At 39.0% G+C, this 22,740-nt stretch overlaps 3 protein-coding genes across 3 annotated transcripts in view; 1 reads left to right on the top strand and 2 right to left on the bottom strand.

Moving 5' to 3' along the window:
• tyw1 (tRNA-yW synthesizing protein 1 homolog (S. cerevisiae)) overlaps positions 1 to 16,065 on the bottom strand; it is a 48,143-nt gene extending 32,078 nt beyond the window's left edge. Inside the window, exons 1-8 of the mRNA XM_044032427.1 lie at positions 15,911 to 16,065; positions 15,494 to 15,621; positions 14,704 to 14,823; positions 14,350 to 14,451; positions 10,711 to 10,905; positions 10,303 to 10,608; positions 8,927 to 9,046; positions 378 to 510 (exon numbers count right to left, since the gene is read on the bottom strand). Of these exons, the coding sequence (XP_043888362.1) occupies positions 378 to 510; positions 8,927 to 9,046; positions 10,303 to 10,608; positions 10,711 to 10,905; positions 14,350 to 14,451; positions 14,704 to 14,823; positions 15,494 to 15,621; positions 15,911 to 15,974 (1,168 nt within the window). The 5' untranslated portion in view covers positions 15,975 to 16,065. The remainder of the gene's footprint in view (positions 1 to 377; positions 511 to 8,926; positions 9,047 to 10,302; positions 10,609 to 10,710; positions 10,906 to 14,349; positions 14,452 to 14,703; positions 14,824 to 15,493; positions 15,622 to 15,910) is intronic.
• Positions 16,066 to 16,512: 447 nt separating this feature from the next.
• On the top strand, positions 16,513 to 19,305 carry sbds (SBDS ribosome maturation factor). Its single transcript, XM_044031336.1, has 5 exons — positions 16,513 to 16,743; positions 17,486 to 17,615; positions 17,698 to 17,898; positions 18,057 to 18,221; positions 18,729 to 19,305. The coding sequence occupies exons 1-5, from the start codon at positions 16,616 to 16,618 to the stop codon at positions 18,852 to 18,854; spliced, it is 750 nt and encodes a 249-aa protein (XP_043887271.1). The 5' UTR covers positions 16,513 to 16,615; the 3' UTR covers positions 18,855 to 19,305.
• A 311-nt stretch (positions 19,306 to 19,616) lies between these two features.
• On the bottom strand, positions 19,617 to 22,059 carry LOC122772987 (claudin-4-like). The gene has a single exon (XM_044031338.1). It carries the CDS (start codon positions 21,801 to 21,803, stop codon positions 21,129 to 21,131), a length of 675 nt encoding a protein of 224 aa, XP_043887273.1. The 5' UTR covers positions 21,804 to 22,059; the 3' UTR covers positions 19,617 to 21,128.
• Between the last annotated feature and the right edge of the window lie 681 nt (positions 22,060 to 22,740).

The following is a 22,740-nucleotide window of genomic DNA, read 5'->3' as shown; positions in this document are numbered from 1 at the left end:
AAATGTTCTTTAGTATTTCTCAAAACTCTACATTATGTTCTCAAATGTCTTGTTTTGTTTTTTTATATGAAGGACATAAACCATGTCAGATAACTGGTCTTAAATATTAAAAGTCAATGAATGTAATAATTGTTTAACCTAAAATCGATGATAGGTGTTTCAGAAACAAATATACTGAATCTAGCTTTAACTCACATACCTGTCAATGAGTTTGATCAAGAGCAAATACCTTTAAAAACAACTAAAGAAAAAGAAACATGGCTTATATGTCAACTTCCAAAGTGAAAAACAACTTTGTTTGTGTATTTCTTACAAGAAATGCAGCTAAGTAACAAAGCAGCTCTACATTTTCAACACAAAGGTCAAAGATTCCTCACCTTGCTTCGTCAGTGCAGCCCTCAGTGCAGGGGTGATCATCTCTCTTCTTTCCTCTTCATCTTCCATCTTCTTCACTCCATTCATCTTGGACAGCTTCACCATGTGACCACCTCCTCGACTCTCATCTTTGCTCTGCGACAGACATAGAACTCAAAATCAATCATTGTTTACACACACGATCTGTGGCATGTTGAAATGTTAGGGCTTTGGTTGCTGTGTACTTTGATAAATCATAAATAAGATAATGATATAGCATAAAAACTCTTTACAAAGAGACACTTGGAGACAACCTAGTTTTGAAATAATATTTTAAAATAACAAAAGCAACAAGAAAAATCAGAATTCATAATTCATAAATTATGTTAAATCTAAGAATGAGAATGAGGTATTTCAACCCTCACTGCTCCTCTGCACACTGTTTTGCATTTTAAAAAACAGACTTTGGCTCAGAGTTGGAGATTACAAAACCATTGTGAATTAATGTCCCTGCTGCTTCCTTTACAATGGGATGTCTTTCAGGAAGTTAAAAGTCAGACATTTCTAACACCTCCTTTGAAATATAAACATAACGATGAAACACCACTGCACTCTGAAAAGACTTTACTTAGATTTATTCATGAATGAACAATGTGTTTTGCCTGTGGCTTCCGGAGGTTTGTTCAGCTCAGTTGGACAAGTGTTCACACTCACAGCTGAGCTAAAAACCAACATCCTTTTTTTTTGCAGCATCTGGGTTTGAAACAATTAACCTAAAAAAATAAGAATAAACAAGAATAAGAATAGGACTTGTGATATGAAAATAATAAACCAAAATCTATTATGTATATAACGGGAAAACACCTAAGATCCGGGGTTTCATTCAGTTAATTCAGTCCAAAACTTAAGATCAAGCATCGTGATTCTGAAGTGCTCACACAACTAACTGCATGTGTATGAAATAACTAGTGTGCATTGTTTTTAGAGCTACAGCTAAAGATTCTTTGCATTAATCCATTGATAAGTTTCTCAATTAATGGATTAATTGTTTGGTCCACAAAATGTCAGAAAATGTGGGAAAAATGTTGATCAGTTTTGTCCAAACTTGTCTTTTTTGTCCACAAAGCTAAATTCATTTTTACTGATTTATTTGCAACATGGAGCAAAGAAACCAGAAACTATTCACGTATAAAGAAAAATATAGAAAACGTGTTCCAATTATTTTAAAAATTAAACAAAAAAAAGATAAATTGTTGCAGCCCTAGTTGTTTAAAAAAAAAAAAGAGAGAGAAAACTGTTGGACTTGAGTTTGCTGCAGCAAATTTTCTTCACAGGTTAAAAGCTGCCTTGTGGCTCAGATTACATTTATGTCATGTTCAGAATTTGTATGCAGATTTAGACATATGCTGTTTACAGATACAACAGGAGATTAAGCTCAGCGACAAGTTGCCCTGGGAATAGGAGCAGGTGTGACATTTCAGAAAGGCTTGGCGAACGAGCAACCTTTCAGATTAACCACGTTAAGTGACAGCTCCACTCAATTACAGTACCGCTTCCCCTGCTTTGGCGTGTCTGTGGGGATAAGGTATATGTCATCTTCCTGGCACAGCAGCACTCATGAGGGGCCGATATGCTGTCAGCAAACATTGACAAATGTCTGTGTGAGAGGGCGCCTAAAGAACAGCAAAATTGTGTGCAGCTCACTGTGGGATGACGAGTCTCGTTCACTCATCTCTAAAAGCTATGCATGCATACCAGTGAGTCTTAATAATGAGAAACATGAGAATCATAAACAAATAATCCCAATGTTCAAGGTGTCAACACCATTCATATTTTTTTTTTCCAAATAATCCACATTATACTGCATACTGAGCTTCTTTTACTGTGAAAGTAACTTTAAAAAAGCCTTGAAACCAGATATGGTGATTTGTTTTTGTTCTTAATAGTACAAGGACAATAATACATTGATTAGATGATCAGATTGTACATGCAGCTCATGGACTTGTGTAGTTGCATTTTATCAAAATATTTGATGTATAAAAAACAACATTACTTACGATTACTTAAGATAATGCAGGCATCCACCAAATTTAGAAATAAAGTAAACTCAAGATCCTTTAGAAAGAGCAGAGTAAATACAGAGGCTGCAGAATGTGCATTTAAGCATGACCTTGAACATTCACAGTCCATCTGGTTCTGTCAAGTACATATCAACATACAAGGACTATGATTGGCGTTTTGGTGAATTAACAAACACAACAACAGACTAAGAAGGCTCAGGATCATTTAAAAAAAATTGAAGATTACCTGAAAAAGCAACCTGAAAAAACAAACACTCTCTGAGCCCGTGTTGCTATCTTGCAGCTCTATCTACTCAATGCGTCTGAAGCCACGTATTCTCGCTATTTACAAGCCATGACTCGAAGATTGTCCTTTGTCAGCGAGGAATGCTGTAAATAAAGAAGCCGCCATGCTGCGTCAGAGTCTTCCAACATCTCATTCTCAGGAGGAGAATGTATTATGCTCGACATAAATTCAGAAATGTAATTTTCTCCCAAATCCCCTGCTGCTTTACTTTGGGTGGTTTAAAGGATGCTGTACATCGTGCTCTAACTCAGTTATCAGTGTAGGTTTATGTTATTCCACACAAACTTCCAGTCGTGGATACAACATCAGCCACTCTGAGGCAATTCATCACATGGCCCAAATAGCTGTCTAAGTTTGCCTGGGGTGTCCAAGTCTGCATACTGAAACACCCTGGAAATGAAAAATCATAAAAACACACGGTGTGACAATCTGTCCCTGCCGTGTTTGTGTACAATCCTGGCCCAGTCTCCATTTCCCCACTGGTCTGCTTTAACCCTCGCTTGAGAGCCCAGAACAGAACTGGGACATCTCACAGTATCATAACATGTTCTGCAAACATGACACAACACGGGGCTGATACAGATGGACAGTGCATCAACAACACACAGCCAAGGAAGAAAGAAGGAAGAAATAGAAATAAATAAATAAATAAATAAATAAACACCTAGCAGAGTTACCATGAGCATATACAAGATTAAACCATTACCTTACTGTCTAAATGTGTTTATAAAGAACATAATTTACCCATATTATCAATGTTATTACAGTCATAAAAGACACAATACTGTAATGTATGTGTATATTTACATAGCTGTGTAGTTAAGTAATGAATACTCAACACACATCATGAGTGAACATTGTGTTGCCTGTATAGCAGTTGTGTACATTGTAGATCAATACATTTATTTTTTTGTAAAATAAATGGGAATATAATTCATAACTATCAAATTATAGTTGCATTTAAAATAACATTTATAACAAATAATAACATTGCTTATCAAACACAGGCCACTGGATCATATCAAAACACATTAAGTATTAAACCCTTGCACCGAGCGAATCATCACCGGCAACGCATTTGGACACAAAATATTTTATACTGGTCAAATTTCTCTTACTTGTGTACAACTACTGTTTTTTCTATATAAAACTTGTTTTTCTTCACTTTAAACTTAAAGCCCACATAGACCGGAAGCTCCAATTAACGCTGCATTTGTGTGTGTATCTGCGTCATTACCTCGTTTATGAAACCCTAAAGTTTCAGAACAGTTCAGCCACTGCTGAGAAAATAGTGTTGTATTGTTTTCCTGGGCTCTGCGAAGCAGATCGGCACTTCCTTAATTTGATGTCGTCATCAGAAATCCTCAGCACTCCTCTCACCACCGTAGCGCCTCCCGGGGCGGGCATTAGTCCGGGCACATCCGGTTGCGTACATTCAACCACAGAAGAAGAACTATTCTCGTTGTAGCTGCTGAGAGGCAGAGCATCCACCTTGCCAGAGGGGGAGCTGTGTATGTGAGAGCTGGCCTATCTATTACGTCACTTCCAGGTACCTGGCCAATCACAGGACAGTAGGAAAGCTCTTGTTGGCTGGCCAATCACAACACAGTCCACATTCTGGGGGTGTGATTTAGAGCGTCAGTGAGGAGATATTTTGATCGGCTCGTTTGCAGCGATTAGGAGGTTTTTAATCATGAAAACAAGTTAATATATGTAAGTAGACCTCCATAACTAACATATATGTGTGATACAAGCATTCTATGTCACCTTTAACATGCAGTAAATTGTAAATAACTACCAGGTATTGAAAGTTCTTGGTGGACATTTTGAGGCTTAGGTGTTAAAAGGGTTAAGGCCGATTTTGTGAAATGAGCAAAAATTGTACCATCCAACGGATCATCATCACATCATATTGAAACTGAATTAACTCCATCATTTTCAGCTACACCAGCACTCAGAGTCAGAGTAGCATCTGCTCTGTGGCTTCTTTCCTCTGGACAATGAAATGAAAACCGAGCTGTGGAAGCCGTACAGCTGCTCCGGTTGATGATCCGTTCCACACACATTGCAATCTGGCTACAGTTGAACCATATGAAATTGATAGCTCTGCCAGAAACACACATCTCCACTGACAAACTTGATTTACCAAAGCAAAGGTGCAAAATCAATTTGAGCATCAGTGGATTACTGGAAATGGAGCTCACTGACACATGACAGGAAAAAAAAAACATAACAAAGTTGAGGCAAAAAACTAGTCTTAAACTGGAGCTGCACAATCTGGGAAATAATCACATCCTACATGCCAGTCACTCACTGGGTACATTTGAAAAATGTAAAAAAAAAACTAAGTTCATCTAGAATTTAGTCGTCCTTAATCCTGCCTGGCAACAAGCAACATTGCATTAAAACAGATCAATCCACGTGAACCATGTGCATAGTTGGATCTCTTAAGTCAACCTCAATCAAACAACAGTCAAAATTATGGGTGGGTACAGTGCAATACATGTTGCAAGACTATCATATAGTGATAAATCACAATATCTGTCCAACTGAAGAAAACAAAACGGCCATGAAAAGTTAAGTGTAGGATTTCTCTATTTAGTCACAACATAGAGAACAAAGTGTACTGAACGTGGATGGGGCATCTCTTAACGTAGCTTTCTCTGCCATTATCCCGCTGTAAACTCCCCCTTTTTTTTCCATTTTCAAGTTTTATATATTTTAAATTCATAAAACTTCAGTCATGATCCATAAAAAAATATCAATACTGACCACTGCAGTACAAAAAGGTTCAATATCATTTACACATGATATACTGTAGATATTTACCTCATAAAATCGAAAAGTAACACATGTTGACATAATCGAATTAAATTAATGGCAACCACTTACAGTTACAAAATAAAATCGTCACCCCTCTATGAGAGACGGATAACTGAAGAATAGAATGTCGTTATTTTCACTAACATACACACTTTCCATCTTATATGCATCATCCCTGCCAATTTACTGATCTTATCTACTGATAATAGACACATATTGAAGAGCACCTTGGAATTCCTATGGGGTTGCACCTTTTAGTAATGAATATTAAAAAAAATAAACACAAAATAAATAATTCAATAAGTAATCTAAAATGGCCAGGATCAGTAAGATGTAATGTTAATGTTACAGATTACAGATTGTAAAAACTGATTTTAACTAACCTAAAACAGCCACAAAAGAAAGCTCATACCACTGCAGACTGTGGAGACATAAAAGTGATTAATATCTCACTTTCTTCGAGGGCCGCAACTGATTATTTTATGCATATTAATTAATCTGTGGATTATTTTCTCAATAAAACGATACGTTGTTTAGTCCATAAAAAGTCTGGACATGTTGATCAGTGTTTGCCGAACCCTGAAATGATGATGACTTGTATTGTCCACAAACCAAAATGATTCAGTTTTAATGATTTCTTTGTTATATGGAGCAAAGAAAAAAGAAAACATAAACAACTAAGGAAAAGGATTAAGAATCGATTAATCATTGCAGCCCTAATTTCTTCACTGAAAAACAATTGAGCATCATTGATCCAAAAGCACATGCATAAAGAGTCAGATAATAATTCATGTTCTCATTCAGTGTGGCTGGGAAAAAAAGACTGAGAATGAGATCAGCTCTGCTAAGTGTCAAGTTTGTCGACTCGCAAAAATAATTCATGCAAATAGCTCTGGAAGTGAAATGACAGCATGGCCAAGAATGTCAGATGTTGCAGTTCAGCCTAAAACCAACAGTTCACTCAGATCTGAGTGAACTTAAGAGTCTCTGCTATCACCTAGTGGTCAAACACAATCACACTGAGCTTCCACCTGCATTTTAAAAGAGGCATCTCAAGCAGAAGAACAACAGGTTAATCACATGGTTGGGCTGAAAAGGTTAAAAAAAAACTGCTTCAGCCTTTTATAATTCAAAAAGTGCATCTGAAAGATCCTACAACATATAAGGAGTTTATTTTAGAAACCAAGGATCACAAAGGACAGATTAAACTTCTGGATCTAAACTGATGCTCCACTGCAAATTATCCAGCCAACATATTCCTTGAGGGGAATTTCCTAGTTCACACTTAATTTGTAGCTTGGCAAAATACTTCCTATCTTGTGGCAATAATAAAAAAGAAAACTAATTATATTTTTGCACCGGCTGCTCTGTGTCACCAAATTATGCAAAAACAACACTAATTTGTTATCACGGCAAACTTGTCATCCTGACATCAGAGTGTGATAATACACAGATTACACACACCACAGCAAATAATTCGAATTGTACTTAATCACACATAGACAGATTGTAGACTAAGTCATGTCAAAATGCATGTGCAGCAGGTGAAGTGAATAGAAAACGAAGGTCAATGAGAACGTTTGTACTTGTACAGGAAGCGAATTACAATAAAATATTGAAAGGAAAAACATTTCATACATTTTTAATACAAAGTCTGGCTCAGGGTAAAGATAACAGAAAAGTACTAAGCGTTTCAGACTCCTTAAGTCTCAAACTAATACAGTATGTTATTCACATTCTCCTCTGAGATGTCGTATAGGGCGTCTGTCCAAAACTTCCCAAAGCTCACACACGCACACACATAATATACTGAAATATTCATGGAAGAAAAGAAGCAACAATCCTGGGACAATATTTTGTTTGACTCATCTGTGTAAGACATGAAGAATTTGAGGGCTATCCACTGCTGTTAGCATAACATTTACTTTGTCGTGAAACATTATGCATTAATGAAAACAACCTTTGAGAACCAGAACAGCGGCCGTCAACTGCGGTCAAAATCAAGTGGGTTGTTTAAAGTGTTCCCCCTAGTTACTGGAAAATAGAGCAATCATTTCACACCTGTCCAAGCAGATGAGAAACATATTCAAGTGAAAGGGCTCCTCCTCTTTAAAGCTCTACTACAAGTTGTCAAAGGCAGTATGCATTAGTGTTAGAAACACAATAAATCAATGTAATTTTGTCAATAAAACATCTCAGGTAAAACAGTAATGTGGAGCAGGACATAGTCATTCATCCATTCATTCATCGTCTATCGCTTTATCCTCCACATGAGTGGTGCGGGGAGCTGGAACCAATCCCTTCTGACATAAGGGCCGTTTTAGAATGTCCAATTAACCTCTGCATGTTTTTTTGGACTGTGGGAGGAAATCCACACGCACACGGGGAGAACTTGCAATATTCACACAGAAAGGCCCTCAGTGGAACCAGGATTCAAACAGACGACCTCAATTTAAAGTTGAACTATTCAGGATTTTTACCCTAATTTAAAAGCTTTGAAGTCTCTTTGATGGTTAAATGGCTTGTTGCTGGCAGATTGGGGGCTGTCTCCAGGGCCGTCGAGGAAACAGGAGGTCCCGCAAAGTCACAGGTCATCCAAGAAACACAAATTGCTTCACGGCATTACATGCGAGGTACCGGCTATAACATCAAGGCAGCGATAGTGTTACTTTAGACATTCATCATGGCAGAGCCAGCGAAAAAGAAACACAAACCGGTGTCAAAGGAAGCGAGGAAGAGGAAAGGACAGTCTGATCATGCAAGGGGCCACACACGAGTAAACATCGGACCAGCTTTCTGTTTTTTGACATGGCTGTGTTTTGTCACTGTCACTATCACAAGGGACAAATGGTCGTTCAAAATCAACTTGTATGTAACATGTATGTACTGAGCAGGATTATAATTAGTGCAAAACAACCACAACATGACCTGCATCTGAAACGAACAGATCAACTACAAGGTTTGAAATGTATGTTTTTCCTCTTTTCTCATCGCTCACATCTTATAACTGGCCTATAAAAAGAGGACAGATACATTTTGAATTTTTATGCTTTTCTTGAGTCACTCGTTCCTCAGAAGTCTGTGGAGTGGGCGTCGCAATTACGCAAGCCTCTGCTTCTCGCCTGTCGGAGTCTGGTGTGTATCAACCCATCTGCCACGTCTCCTTCGCTGACAACACTTTTCCTCTTTACTCTACAACACACTTAGATTGGACTTAGGTGGCGGAAGCTTAATGTGACGGCGGTGGCTGTTTGTGGACATTAACACGGAAACGCTGAAAATAAACCTGCTGGAAGATGAAACTAGGACTCCAGACTTAACAACCAAAGTGTAACACAGTGAAACCGTGTTATCAGTGTGTCAGTAGATGATTGAGTCTGACCTTCACTTTCTTGGCGCCACTCATGATGTCGCCCAGATCCTCCATATCCACCACTGACCCCGACTTCTCATCAAGCAGACTGGATTCCTCCTCATCACTGCTGGACTCCATCAGCTCATCCTGAAACAAGGATGTGTGAGGGAAAATACAAATGATTTATATAAGCACAGAAATTCACTTGTGTTCCAACCCATAATCAATTAAAACCTCTGTCACTGAGCGGGAGAGCCCATATGGAACACATTTATTGTACATTGTTATCCCATCTTGGGGCTGCCTGATTAAACAAGAAGACCATATGCATGTAAATGGCATTTCTGAGGATTTGTCACAATGCATGCGGCCTGATGTGGAAGCTGCAGCTCCATATGTGTGGCAGCAGTGCATGAGCAGTACAACAGCAAGATAAATCATGATAATGGTTTTCCTGCCTCACTTCTCAGCTAGTGGTAGTTCCGGCTGAATGTCACCTCTGCTGAGTGTCACAGACAGAGGGGAAGAAGTCTCAGCTAGAGTTGGCACTGAGGTGCCCGCTACCATGACAACTGGTCATCTGTGTGCACTGTGATCAGTGTAAAAACTGTGCCTGTGTATAAACTGTATTTTTGCACATTTCTGCTTATGAAATCTGTCATTTCAGTGATCGTGTCATTTTCATAAAGGTAAAGAGCGTGACTGAAATAACACACTTATACTACACTTGTAATACTACACTTTCATAAGGATTTGATAAAGACAGAATAACATAAACAAGATCATAAACTGGGTAACACTCTTCTTCTTCTTCTTGTCTTTATTTGATTTAAATCACATTCAAAGAGAAGTTGATAGTGCAGATAGCCCATGTCAGCCTCCATCTACAGTGCCACCATCATAGGGCAGAGTACATTTTACCTTCTAGACTTTAGCTACACACTTCCTCAACCTTACTTCTTGTTTTCATGGGAGGGACTTGCTGAAAATCCAACAAAAAAATCTGCATCTACTGTATGTTTTTGAATAATTTCTCAACTTGTTTTCACAGGCCAGTGCAATAATATATTTGGCTAAAATTTTGATGAAGCGTACTTTAAAGGTGAATTGCTCAAACTGGGTCACGCAAATCAGTTTGATTCAAAAATGCTTTACATTTTTTACAGTTTTTTTCCACCAAGAACCTAAAAAGTGATCTTGCGCTGCAAAAATGTATTAAAACTGTAAATCATTGCAACTCAAGACAAAGGTCGGGAGGCCATTCTGATGTGTCAACATTTACTGCTGACACATCAGCATTTACTGCAGTTGTTGTTGTCCGTGTGACAGAAATGCAACAGAAAGAACCTTCTACCATTGAATTTTGTATCTTTGAATCTTTGATTTATAAAATGATACCCTACCTCAGAGCTGGCATTTTGCAAATCTGCCTTTTCCTCCTCCTCATTGTGCACATGTTTGTCCACCACCTGCTGCTCATCTTTCCTCTTATTCTTGCACGAGCCTCCACTTTTACAGTCTCCGCTGCAGCTCTTTTTCTCGCCCTTGGCCAGGGCCCGTAGTCGTTTCATGAACTTGACCTTCCAGGCCAGAAAGTCGGCCTGGATGCTTCCATTACGGCTCTTCGCCACATTACAGTCGCCCTCTCCCTTTGTCATGATGCGCATGCCGCTCAGCATCCACAGCCACTTGTCTACATTCTTGCCCACCTGGTGAAGGAGAAAGAAAAATCCAGTTTCAATAAATAAACTTCACATAACAAAGCAGTGTTGATTTATCTATTATTATTCTGACAAAAAAACATTTCTTACCGTGTTGTAGTGGCCAACATATACGGAGTTGCCAAGACCAAACACTGCATATCTGAGGCCTTTAAGGTACGTCTTCCCATATCTGAAGTCAGTGGACGCCTCTTCCAGCCACTTACAGAACCACTCAGCGTTCTCAGTGGGCAGTCCATCCGTGTACGTGGCCAAAAGAAACACGCAGACTGATTTATTTGTGCACTGAAAGGAGAAATGAAAACAACGGGGAGGACAGTCATCTCAGCATCTCAGCAAACTGTAAAAGGTGAAGTTTCTCGATCCAACGTTTTTACTTTAAACAATTATTTGTCAACCATGGGTGAAAAGTCAAACTTGAGGAAGAATACTAGTGAAAAACACTGTTGAAATTTATGCTACGTTTTTTTACTCCAGGCAAAGCAAAACAGATATCTTTACCAAGTACATTTCATATATAGATGCAGATTTAAGCTGCTGAATGGACACATTAAAAACAGAAATAGGAAACTTGAAAAACACAATCTAAATTCATTTGTTAAAATTTTGCAGATTATTTCATTTTAACAGATTAAATACAGGTAAAGAAATTAGAAAATCTAAAGGGGAAAATAATAATTAATAATTAGATACAGTGGTGGTATAGAAAATATGACTTTCCACCTATTTCTAAAAATGATAGCACAAAATAGATGGAACTAAAATGTCCTGCACAGCAGAAAGTCAGCACAGAAAATAGGTGAATATTGTGAACTTCAGAAGTGAGGCTGCAGCTTTGATGTTCAACTGCATCCAGGAAGCAACTGGTTGAATAATAATAAATAATTTTTTTTCTCCCTTGCTTTGCAGCAGCCAACCAATCTCTTACTCAGTCAATGCACTACACAGTGCCTTTGCTCAAAAATAAAGAGGGAACAGAGATTAAAATAATCCATCTTTTTTTTGGCGCCACACATTTGTCATCTGTGGTGTTTTTTGAAGAATTAAATCAGCAATAAAAAAATAAAAATAAAAAAGGAGACTTGAAAGCTGCAACAGTACACAGCCACATGATTACTCTACTGTTTATTCACAAAACAAATCATTAATTATAATACTTTGATTATTTCTGTTCCAATTAAGCCTGACGTGTGTCAGCACATAATATTTTCTCGGTTTTATCTGCCTGACGTTACATTTTAGAGATTTAACCAACAGCAGCAAGCGAACTCTGAGTGCAGCAATGATTTACTAATGCAGAAATGTTGTCACTTAATTTATGAAATGCCGAAATGAATGGGATAGTTCTGTTTTCTTTGAGGTAGTAGTTTATATATGAGGCACTGTACATAGACTGTGTGTTACATGCTGTGCTGTGCACACTCAAGGCAGTGCTGTTAGGTCTGTTTCTTATTTCTTTGTGTGTGTATGTGTGTTTTCATGTCTCCAGTCTTGTTGTCCTATCTTACACTATGCTACAATCCCCACTTGGGCACTAATAAGATTGAACTTGAATTTATGTGGTAAAGCAGGTTGTCTTTGTCTTGTGGGTTTGATCACTGGCTCTGCTAGCCTTCATGCCTTGTGTCCCCAAGAAAAACACTTATCCCCAAGTTGCTCCTGCTGGCAGCATGTGAATGGGAACACTAGATGATGTGAATGAGTGTGAATGGCAAAAAGGTAGTATAAAGCAGATTTGAGTGGTCATCCAGGCTAGAACGGTGCTATATACTGTAAATACAGATAAGGTACCATTTGTGGAGTAAACAAACAGCTTTTGTGTTCTGTAAGGTAAAATAATCGGGGTTTTTTTTTTTTAGTTTCCTGAAAGAAAAGGCTGTCAAATGGCAAAATAGATCAGTTTTGTCAAGTGGCTGTCATACGTTATTTCTGTTGTCCTAGTCACAGCCATGTGATGTCCTAGTCACAGCCAACAGTGAAGTTCTGAGGAGCAGCTTTAGTTTTTTAATGCACTTGTCCATTGGCACTTTTTAAACAACAATATCAAACTGAGATATTGTCTCAAATTGAGAGACAAACATTTGTATCATCCTTCTGCCGTTCTCCAACCTATCATTAAAGGGAGAAAGTATATTCTCTTTGACTTTGCTTGTACCCTGAAATCACCCCGTTTCTCTGTGGCTTTAACAGCCTGACCACATTTTAAACAAGGGAAAACAAAATGGCTATATAATTCATCTTAACTTATTACTTATTAACTCATCTGTCCTCCTTAACAGCTTTAGCTGTTAAACTAACTTACTAAATATTCTGTATTTCAAGTCAAATATAAAGAAGCTGAAACCTTAAGGTTAAATGAATTAAGATCATAAAAAGGAATCCCCTTGCCTCCTTCAGAAATGCATTGTCCTCTTATCAGTACAATCACTAAACAGGGTCACACTCAAGGAAATTAACTTTAAACCACAAATTCGATGATTGGCCACCTGCCTAACCCGCTCAGTCCTCCCCATTTACCTTTGCAATAAAACTGTGGAGAGGCAGCAGCAATTTAACATGAAGACAGAGTTTGTTGTTGAATTTTATTCTCAGCTATAGACTGAATTTCACTTTCTTTTGAAAGGTGTATTTCAGACAGTGACTCAACAACAATTCCATAACATTATTGATTATTCACTGTCTGCTGGTGTTTTATCTACATACCTCTGTGATCTTAGATCCATTCCCATGCTGCCACTTTAATAAATCATCATATTACTTTCATAAAAAAAAAAAAAAACACAATATATGTTCTACCTTCTGCTCTCTACACAGCTCTATGTCTGCCCCAGTCAAGGTCACCAATGGAAAAAGTTGTGTGCAGCCAAGTCAGGTCACTACTTCATTTCAACTACTTGACCTAAGCTCAGGCTATGATACAGTGGACCTTAATATTTTAATCCACTATGTTGCATGTTCTCCCCGTGTCACCAGCTACTCCGGTTTCCTCCCACAGTCCAAAAATGTGCAGAGGTTAAATGGACACTCTAAATTGACCATAGGTGTGAATGTGAGAATGAATGTTGTTTGTCTTTGTACGTTAGCCCAGTGATGGACTGGCAACCTGTCCAGGTTGTACCCTGCCCCACAACCGACAAGTGATAGACAATGAATGAATGCTGTTATCAAAGCTGTGGCTCTGATTTGGGTCGTGCCTTATGTGTAGAACTGATCCTACTCTGTCACACATGGACAAACTTCTATTTTGTAAGGTAACCACAAGTGTCAATTTGCTGTGTGGATGACACTTAATTTTGTGTCACAATAGTGCTTAGTACCATCATTTTCCTCCCTGCCTCACCGAAATTTTAAAATTAGACGTCCAAAAAACTTCCTGCTCTAATCCCCTGTGGTGTTGGCAGTTGCAGCAGTAATTATCGCTACCCAAGTCCTAGTGACCTTTACAATAAATCTAAAATAGCCCCCAACATAAGATTCTTTTTTGGTTCTTAACGGTCAGAATTTTAAAGCTCAAGTGACTGCAGAAGGTGTCGTATAACTTTATGCAACTGAGAAAGCTGAGCTGGCTCAAGTAATTTCTTTCCTCTATAGAGGTGATCCATCAAAGAAAAAATATTGTACTTCATTTTATCTCTTAAAAACATGACTACTGTAGATTACGGAAACTGCAGTTCGTTCATAATACTGATGCCAGATTCGTAACAAGCATTGAAACAATTAAGTCTTTACCTCTTCAGCAAGTTGATCATCTGGATCGTAGTCCTTCATGTCAATCATGTCGGCTGGTATCCCCAGAGTCTTTACCTCTTCAGACAGCTCTTGTGCAAAGCCCTGGACAAAAGAAAAGTGTCAGTTGATGCTTCTCAAACTTGTCTGAATAATAATGCACAGTATATGAGATACCAGCCTGAAATTAACACTTTTGATTGTAACGCTTTGCTTTCTGCTCACAAAAATTAATACATTACATAGTTTTATTTCAATCCATAGCTTCGTATTAACTATTTATTCACACTACTTTATTTACACTACAGGGCAGGAAGAATATGTAAGGGGTCATTCAGCAACAAACAGCTTTTCTACCTTTGCTGTTCCTGTTTGTGAGCCATAGAAGATTTTAACACCTGACACATGAACCACAGTGTCTCCATCAGTGTGGTCATCATTCTTCACAGCCTTGTGGACCTTTGGGCTGAAGCTTTTCTAAAAAGATATGGAGAAAAACATGCAAGAATTTAAAAAACATACACAGTACTGGGCAGTTTTTATTTCCTGTATTTTTTAGCCTAGTTCAGCTCTACATTGTGGCACCTTGTATTGTGTTTTTAATGCAGTGCTTAGTATGTTCTCTCCCAAATGCCGTGTAGTGTTCCCTCATGCATTGTGGATCTGTGTTTTGGTGAACGGCGACGTGTGGAGTAGGGATGCACGATATTATCAGTGCGATATCGACAATAATATGACTTATGACTACAATAGTAGGCTAAATAGGCTGCTACCTTCTTGGTATCTATGCTGGCACCCTCTACAACTATTTATTCCTTATTTCACGTTTATTTATTATGCTCAATGAATAAAAAAATAATTATGCTAATTTCACTACAGAAGAGACTAAATGACCTTTGCAGTTGGGCGCAGGGAAAAATGTATATATGTTGTATCTGTTATCAACAAAAAGTCCAATATGGTGCTACTGTGGAGTGGTTAAACTGTGGAAACTGAATTGCCCTCAGGAAATAAATAAAGTTATTTGCATCTGTACATGTAAACCAGATTAGCAGCAACAAACCAATTTTAAACAAATATTTGCACATTTCAAACGACTGGCAACAGAAAATAGTAAAAGGAGAGAATATAGCAAGGAAAGCCTCACCTTCTTCAGTGTCAGTTTCAGTGAAAACCAGATGCCAAATACGAGGGCAGCAGCTGAATATAAATACAATCTGTTGTGCCAGATCGACATAAAATAGCTCTCGCTGGAGATGTGCCCATTTTGAGAGGCTAGGAAGAAAGGGAAGCAAACTGAGTCATGTTTCACAATGAATTCGATAATATTACTGCATAGCCAACATCGCTACGTGAGCAAGTGCATCCACTGCTGGTTTAAACAGTCAGGTGATATATTAATAAATAATTAAAGATACAGCAGAGAGAGTGCGACTGGTTTATTTTAAACTTTGGACACCTGCAGCAACGACCCATCTTAGCTAACACTGTTACATTGTTAGCAGTGTTATCTAAAACTTAACATTAAGTGAGTTTCGGTTTCATTAAAGTCACATAAACTCACCTTCAGTGTCCGTGGCAGTCATGCGATTTGACAAAGCTAAAATAAACAGCAATAAAACCAGCATCGCTCCAAATAGTAATATCTACAGTCCTCTGCATTTGATGTGTGCAACCATATTGTTTTGGCCGCTGGGCATGACGGGAAGTGAAGTTCTTTTTTAATATGAATAGCGTCGCAAACAAAGCGGACGTAAATGTGGCACAAAATAAAATGAAATGTAAAATGAACAAAGAAGAATCAAACATAAAAGTGAAGAAGAGTGTTCGTTTTTCTGTCAAAATTTAATTATTTTCCTAACGGCGGTTGGCAAACTGACAGCCATTTAAAAGCGCTTTACTGCCTCCTACTGGACTGGAGTGTGGATGATTTAATTATTTATTGTTTCAAAATTGTAAACATTGTGAAACATGTAATATTTCCAGCAACTTTTATTCCGTAGCAAATACATTTAGTGCACAGATCAACGACGATTGCGACTTCATATTCCATGGGAAATATGGAAAAAATAATCAACGGCATGACCACTGCTCAACATTCCCAACTGCGTTGCTCGCGAAATGCATACATTCTAGTAAGTGTTCCTGGCGGAACCGTCGCCCAGCGTGTATGTTTCCGAGGGGACGCAGATCGAGAACGTACTCGGATTAGCTTAAGTTTGCTGTACCTCGGACAGACTTTTTTCTGTCCTGTCAAACAAACACAATCATGTCGATATTCACGCCAACTAATCAAATACGGCTGACGAATGTGGCGGTGGTGAGGATGAAAAAGGGAGGGAAGCGTTTTGAAATCGCCTGTTACAAGAATAAAGTTATGAGCTGGAGATCCGGAGCGTGAGTAACGTTGAATATTTACGCCCACTGTGTTGTTTACTGGATTGTGTCGCATAAAACCTCGTTAATATCCAATTATCTGGTTAACCCAGGCTTGTCAGTTTGACCAGTTTAATACGTTATTCCTTATTTACTTTTTAAATTATATTGTATTGTAATATTTGTATGTTTTTCTCCATTAGTTGTGCCTGATACCATGCTGCTGTTCTACCCCTTTTGACGCCGCCTTTACCTAAACAAGCTTAAAAAACTAGAGAATTCTGGTTCATAAAACTGACATTTTATGGACCACAACTATCGACAGATTAATCGATTATGAAAATAATAAGTTAGTTGCAGCCTTGACACACTTATTTTGTTGGGTAACCAGAAGGGTCGATTGGCCCTTAATTAGTACCACACATTAGTTCCATACATACGTTTTATATCACAGAATTTCAAAATTAGACTTCCAGAAACGTCCTGCTCTTGAATCGCTTCAAATCGAGGTAGATGTAGTCATCCCCAGTGGATTCAGCAGTGCTACCTAAGTCTAAGTGACCTTTACAATAATGCTTTATCTAAAATAGGCCCCAACATAAGATTCATTTTTGGTTCAAAACTGTCAGAATTTTAGCTCAGAAGCTCAAGTGACTAAAAATTGTGTGCAACTGAAAAAGTTAAGCTGACTCAAGTCATTTCTTTCCTCTGTAGAGGTGACACATTAAAAAAAAAAAGTCCCGTCATTGTGTTTTTTTTCCAGAGAGAAAGACTTGGATGAGGTTCTGCAGACATCCTCTGTTTTTGTCAACGTGTCAAAGGGTCAGGTGGCAAAGAAGGATGATTTGACCAAAGCCTTCGGGACGGATGACCTGACCGAAATCTGTAAACAGGTAAGAGAACCATTTCCCCGTCTAATTCTTAGTTGCCACCAAAGTCCTGACTCCTGTATGACATTATTTTTGTAATGGACAGATCTTGGCCAAAGGAGAACTCCAGGTGTCAGACAAGGAGAGGCAGAGTCAGCTGGAGACGATGTTCAGGGACATTGCGACAATTGTGGCAGAGAAGTGTGTCAACCCTGAGACCAAGAGGCCCTACACTGTCAATCTGATTGAGCGAGGGATGAAGGACATCCACTACTCTGTTAAAGCCAACAAGAGCACGAAGCAGCAGGTGAGGAGACTGAGCCAAACATCTGTAGTTTGTTGTTGTTGATGTTATAATTCTATATATTCTATAACTGTGAATATATACACAAAATATACACAAAGTGTTGCTTTTGTCAGATATTAACCTCTGGTGACCTGTGTGCACTTCTATCCTGTCCCCAGGCTCTGGAAGTGATTCGACAGCTGAAGGAGACCATGGAGATCCAGCGAGCCCACATGAGGCTGCGGTTGGTGCTGCCAGCCAAAGAGGCCAAGAAGCTGAAAGAGAAGCTGAAACCACTCCTGCAAGTCGTGGAGAGTGAAGACTTCGATGAGGAGCTGGAAATGGTGAGAGAGAGAGAGAGAGAGTATGAAGGCATGTTAATGAATGTGTGATATCAGTTATCTCTACCATCACCAGATAAAACAAACATCAATAAAAGTGGGCGAAGCGGCTCTAACAAGTTGCCCTCCCATCTTAAGTTGTGTCAGCACATTTGTCCTGGAAAGTCATTGAAAAGTACTTGAATTTGATGTCAACTAAGGTGTGGGAACCTGGAATAACAAACAGTGGTTCAATAGAGAAACACTAAGTTAATCACTCATCAGTTTCTACTTATTATTATAGATATTATATTTCACCTGATAAGTTCACCTGACTGAACCCAACCCAATAATTTCTGGATGTAGCTTTATCGATGGGTCCCAAACAGGCTGGGGTCGGTTATCCATGTTCCACTGTGGATTTTTTTTCTACTTTCTCTGCCTCCTGTTCTGTAAAATTCCTCCCTTCTCCATGTTAACTGACTCCTTCTGTTTTTCTCCCTGTGGCGCCTTTCCTCTCCACAACCTTAGGTCTGTCTGGTGGATCCCGGCTGCTACAGGGAGATCGATGAGCTGATTCGCTTTGAGACCAAAGGCCGAGGCACTCTGGAGGTTCTCAGTCTGAAGGATGTGGAGGAAGGAGATGAGAAACTATAGTAACCCAACCCCATCCCATCAGGCCTGTGCACCTTATCCACACTAACATGCCTCACAGTGGCACACAAACTACAAACTCATTTAAAGGAATAAACATTTATTATGAGATTTTACCCATTTGTATTTCCAAGCTTCTTTGCTTTCAAATCTCTGTCAACTGAAGTGTTTCATTTGCATTCTCAGAGATTTTGTTTTTGTTTCAAATTAACACCTTAACATGTAGTTAAGTTAATAAATTATTTATTTTTGGTTTTAATTTAGTACATCTGCAGCATTAACAGTACTGCTGCATGAGGCTTCCTGTGTTTGCCTTCCCACAGACTTTGTGTGCCATGTAGTGATCATGTTCTGTATCACAGATTTAGGGATACTGTCTTTAACCCAATAATTTATATTTTGTCATATTGAATGCTTTTTGCTCTGTTGCAAATAAATATATCCCAAAAAAATATTTTTTTCTGTTCAGTAAATGCTCAGTGGTTTTCAGGTTAGATGCGCACACAGCTATTTTTGAAAACATGAGGCAGAAAATAACATTCAGTTCATCACAAATGGGTAAAACAACTGAATAAGGTTGTGCCTCTTATAAAGATGCTACAATGCGTTGTTCATAAATATTATTGAAGATATACTTGTACAGATAAAATGTGGAATGTAGCCCAAAGTTTATTTTTCTTCACTTACCAGTAGGGAAATACCTGGAAGAAAAATGTCAAAAAAGGGTATTTGCAAATCAACAAGGAAATAAACCGAACTAAAGAAAACTATCAGAGAACTTTATTTTTATCAGATCACAATATAACAACAAAAAGCATTGCTTTTTCCTGTATACTCAAACTTAATTTGAAGTATCTGACTAATTTAAGACTTCAGGAGAATCAAGTCTGAATTAGAAATGATTGATTACTGAACTGAAATTATTTTTGTTGTCACTCAAAGCAGAAATAGAAAAATTAAAAGTTAAAGTGAGTAAATACCTGCTCAGAACTGAAGTAAATCTGCAGTAAAATCTGCTGAATATCTGATATTTTACAGTAACAATCACTGCATTCTGTCCATCTCACATCCTCTTTTTCTATTATTATTTTGAAGAGACAATAAACAACTTTTGGTTCCAGTTTGGTCAGTGTTGTAAAGATGCAGCAGGAACAAGACACATGTAAGAACACGGGTTCTTTTCCCCCAGAGCTGCCGTTGTGTCATAACAAGTGTGCCTGCATGAAACACACAACAGATACAGCTGGAACATGTTTACACTTTAAAAATAAAGCAATTTCTTAATGTTGTAGATCAAGTATTTTTTCTAGAAAACTGTCTCTCAGTGGCAAAGAGAATAAGATGGTGAAAATAAGACCTATCAGGGACCGGATAATACAACTGTGTATGGGGTGGGGTTTCTGTGCAATCCCAAATAATGACGATTAATACAAAAAAATAGTCTATCTGCTTTCAGAAAAAATAAATGGTTCAAAATATCTCTCCTTTGTCCGTCTTTTAACTTCTTTGTGAAGTATTGCACAAGCTTTTTAAAACAAATGATCAATTTCAAAGTTTTATTCCAGTGTTCTTTGTGCAGAGAAACTCATCTGGGGTGTAAACTTTTTCATTGTCAACAAACCAAACAAACACATTAACTGCATTTCTCTAAGAAAGTGCAACACAGGTATATTAAGTAGCTTCAGGTGAAGTGTTTACCCGTTCACATTTCAGGCATTACAATATATCATGAGCGCCGGGGGCAGTGGTGATTTCAGTCTCAGACAATATCAGCTGCAGTGAGTGGGGCTGAGTGATTAATCTTTTTAAAATCCCATCCCCCATGTAATACATCAATACGAACAATTAGAAGTCTTGTCCTTGCTTCACAAAAGTTAATATTTTGTTGGTATCCCGTGTGGTTTACGTTCCATCGTGTTTGAAATCTATAAATTAACGGCAGCTTGAATTTAAAAAAAACATCACAAATTTCAACGTCTGTCACAAAAATCCCAATAATATATTTTCCCTAAATGGATCAACCCAACAATGAGTAAACCAAACTCTTCAGTAGATCTTTACAGTGCTGATGTTTTCAGGTGAATAAGAATTGAATGTTAAACTTAGGGTTTCCAACATATATATATATAATGTGTTAGCTTTAATAAAACTAATTCAAATAGCATCTATTGGTCAGTTCATGCGTAGATTCACCAGTGTATCATCGCTCAACATGCAGAGAGTTTCACTTCTGTTGTTTAAGCTTTCCACAGCCGTCAAAACCTTTCACCGTCCCCCTCAGATGGGTTGTTCTGACCTGCGCTCACACTGACTGTTTGTGAACACAGCTCTGTTGATTCTGCTCAGAGGATGACTGGACTCGTCCTCTGAGTGTGGATACCTGTCCTCTGCAGGCTGCTGAGGGGCAGGCGCAGTGGGGCATCTCGTGGTGAGAAACAACCCTCCGACTGTCATCAAAGCAAAGGAGATCCATCCAAAGTACAGAGCGGGTCCCCAGTCTCTTCTCAGCAGCACAGCACCCTCCAGTGGCTGGCTGCTGTGGTGACACGTCCAGGCTGTGGGAACCAGCAGCAGGAACCCAGACAAAACAAAGAGAACACCAGAAGACACTTTAACCTGGCCTCGTGTTGGGAACCACACTGCTCCTACGCCACAGACCAACACAGCTAAAGCCCCTGTCCCGATGGCGGCGTTGATGAGGGCCCTCCATGTCCGAAAACTCCCAGAAAGAGTCATGAGTGACTGGTAGAACGAGCAGTGCAGGCTGCCATCGTGTGCCAGGTCCCAGTGATCCCACTCTAGCCACACCCCGTCCCAGTAGGCAGGTAGAGTCGCTGTGTTGTTGTCCAGGGTGCCACTGACCTTCCAGAGCGCCTGGCAGCGTGTTATCGTGGCACAGAGCCACCCGATGAAGGCCAGACCGAGGGCGGCGAGCTCCAGATGCCGGATCATGACTCCGGCCTGTCTGCTCCTCCTCTCCACTGCAGGCCCGACTGCCTGACTGAAAACAGCTGGCAGCAGAGCAAACTGGGGAGGGGTGTTATTTTACTGTCAGGCAGAGATCATTTCTGCATGTGTGCGTATGTGAGCCTGTGTGTTGTGAGCCCGTGTGTCTGTTCAGGAAGGAGAAACCAGTTCTTTGGTATTCCTGACGAGAGGGAGGCACGGCACGGCTGCAGCTGGGTGGAGCAGGGAAATCCCTCTGTTTGCTGTGCCATGGTTTCAAAACAATCACACTCTCTCCCCCATTTTCACAGAGAGGGGGGGAAACAAAGATTCCACTGTGCTCTGTGTTGTTCAGGCACTGTTTGTGTTCCTGAGGAAAATTCAGATTAAAGGGACACAAGTTCCTCCCTGGAAATCTGATTTGTGGTCACATTGTCGGACGTCGTAGCCGATTCTCTTTGAAGCTACCTGCTGCAGAACAGTGATTCAAGTGCACGTGTTTACTTGTGTCAGTGTTTATTTCTGAGTACTAGGTTGCAAATCAGTAGCATACACACTTATACAATGTTGACTGCTTATAATTTCACAAAAATAACAACTAAAACATGATTAACTTAGTTTTTACTGTGTGGAAACACATTCACATTCAACAGCAGTGTTAACAAATCTAGTTTTCTTTACAACAGGACCAGACATGCAGATGCACACAGACCATGTGATGAATGAAATACAATAATTCAAAACAAGGCAGCAGAAGACTGACCTCCCCTGTGTCATGTGAGCTGTCTTTTTGTCTACTTTGCTGCTCAAGCCTGTCACTCACACTGACGTGGACAGAAATAAAGCAACTGTTTTGACAACTGTGTCCTCACCTCAAAGACAAATCTAAACATAATGGAATGTTTTCATAGTTTTACAGTAAACAGTAGACCCGTGGGACACA

The sequence above is a fragment of the Solea senegalensis genome, linkage group LG8 (genome assembly GCF_019176455.1).
Source record: "Solea senegalensis isolate Sse05_10M linkage group LG8, IFAPA_SoseM_1, whole genome shotgun sequence".
NCBI classification, from domain to species: domain Eukaryota; kingdom Metazoa; phylum Chordata; class Actinopteri; order Pleuronectiformes; family Soleidae; genus Solea; species Solea senegalensis.
This window is presented reverse-complemented; position numbering and strand designations above follow the sequence as displayed.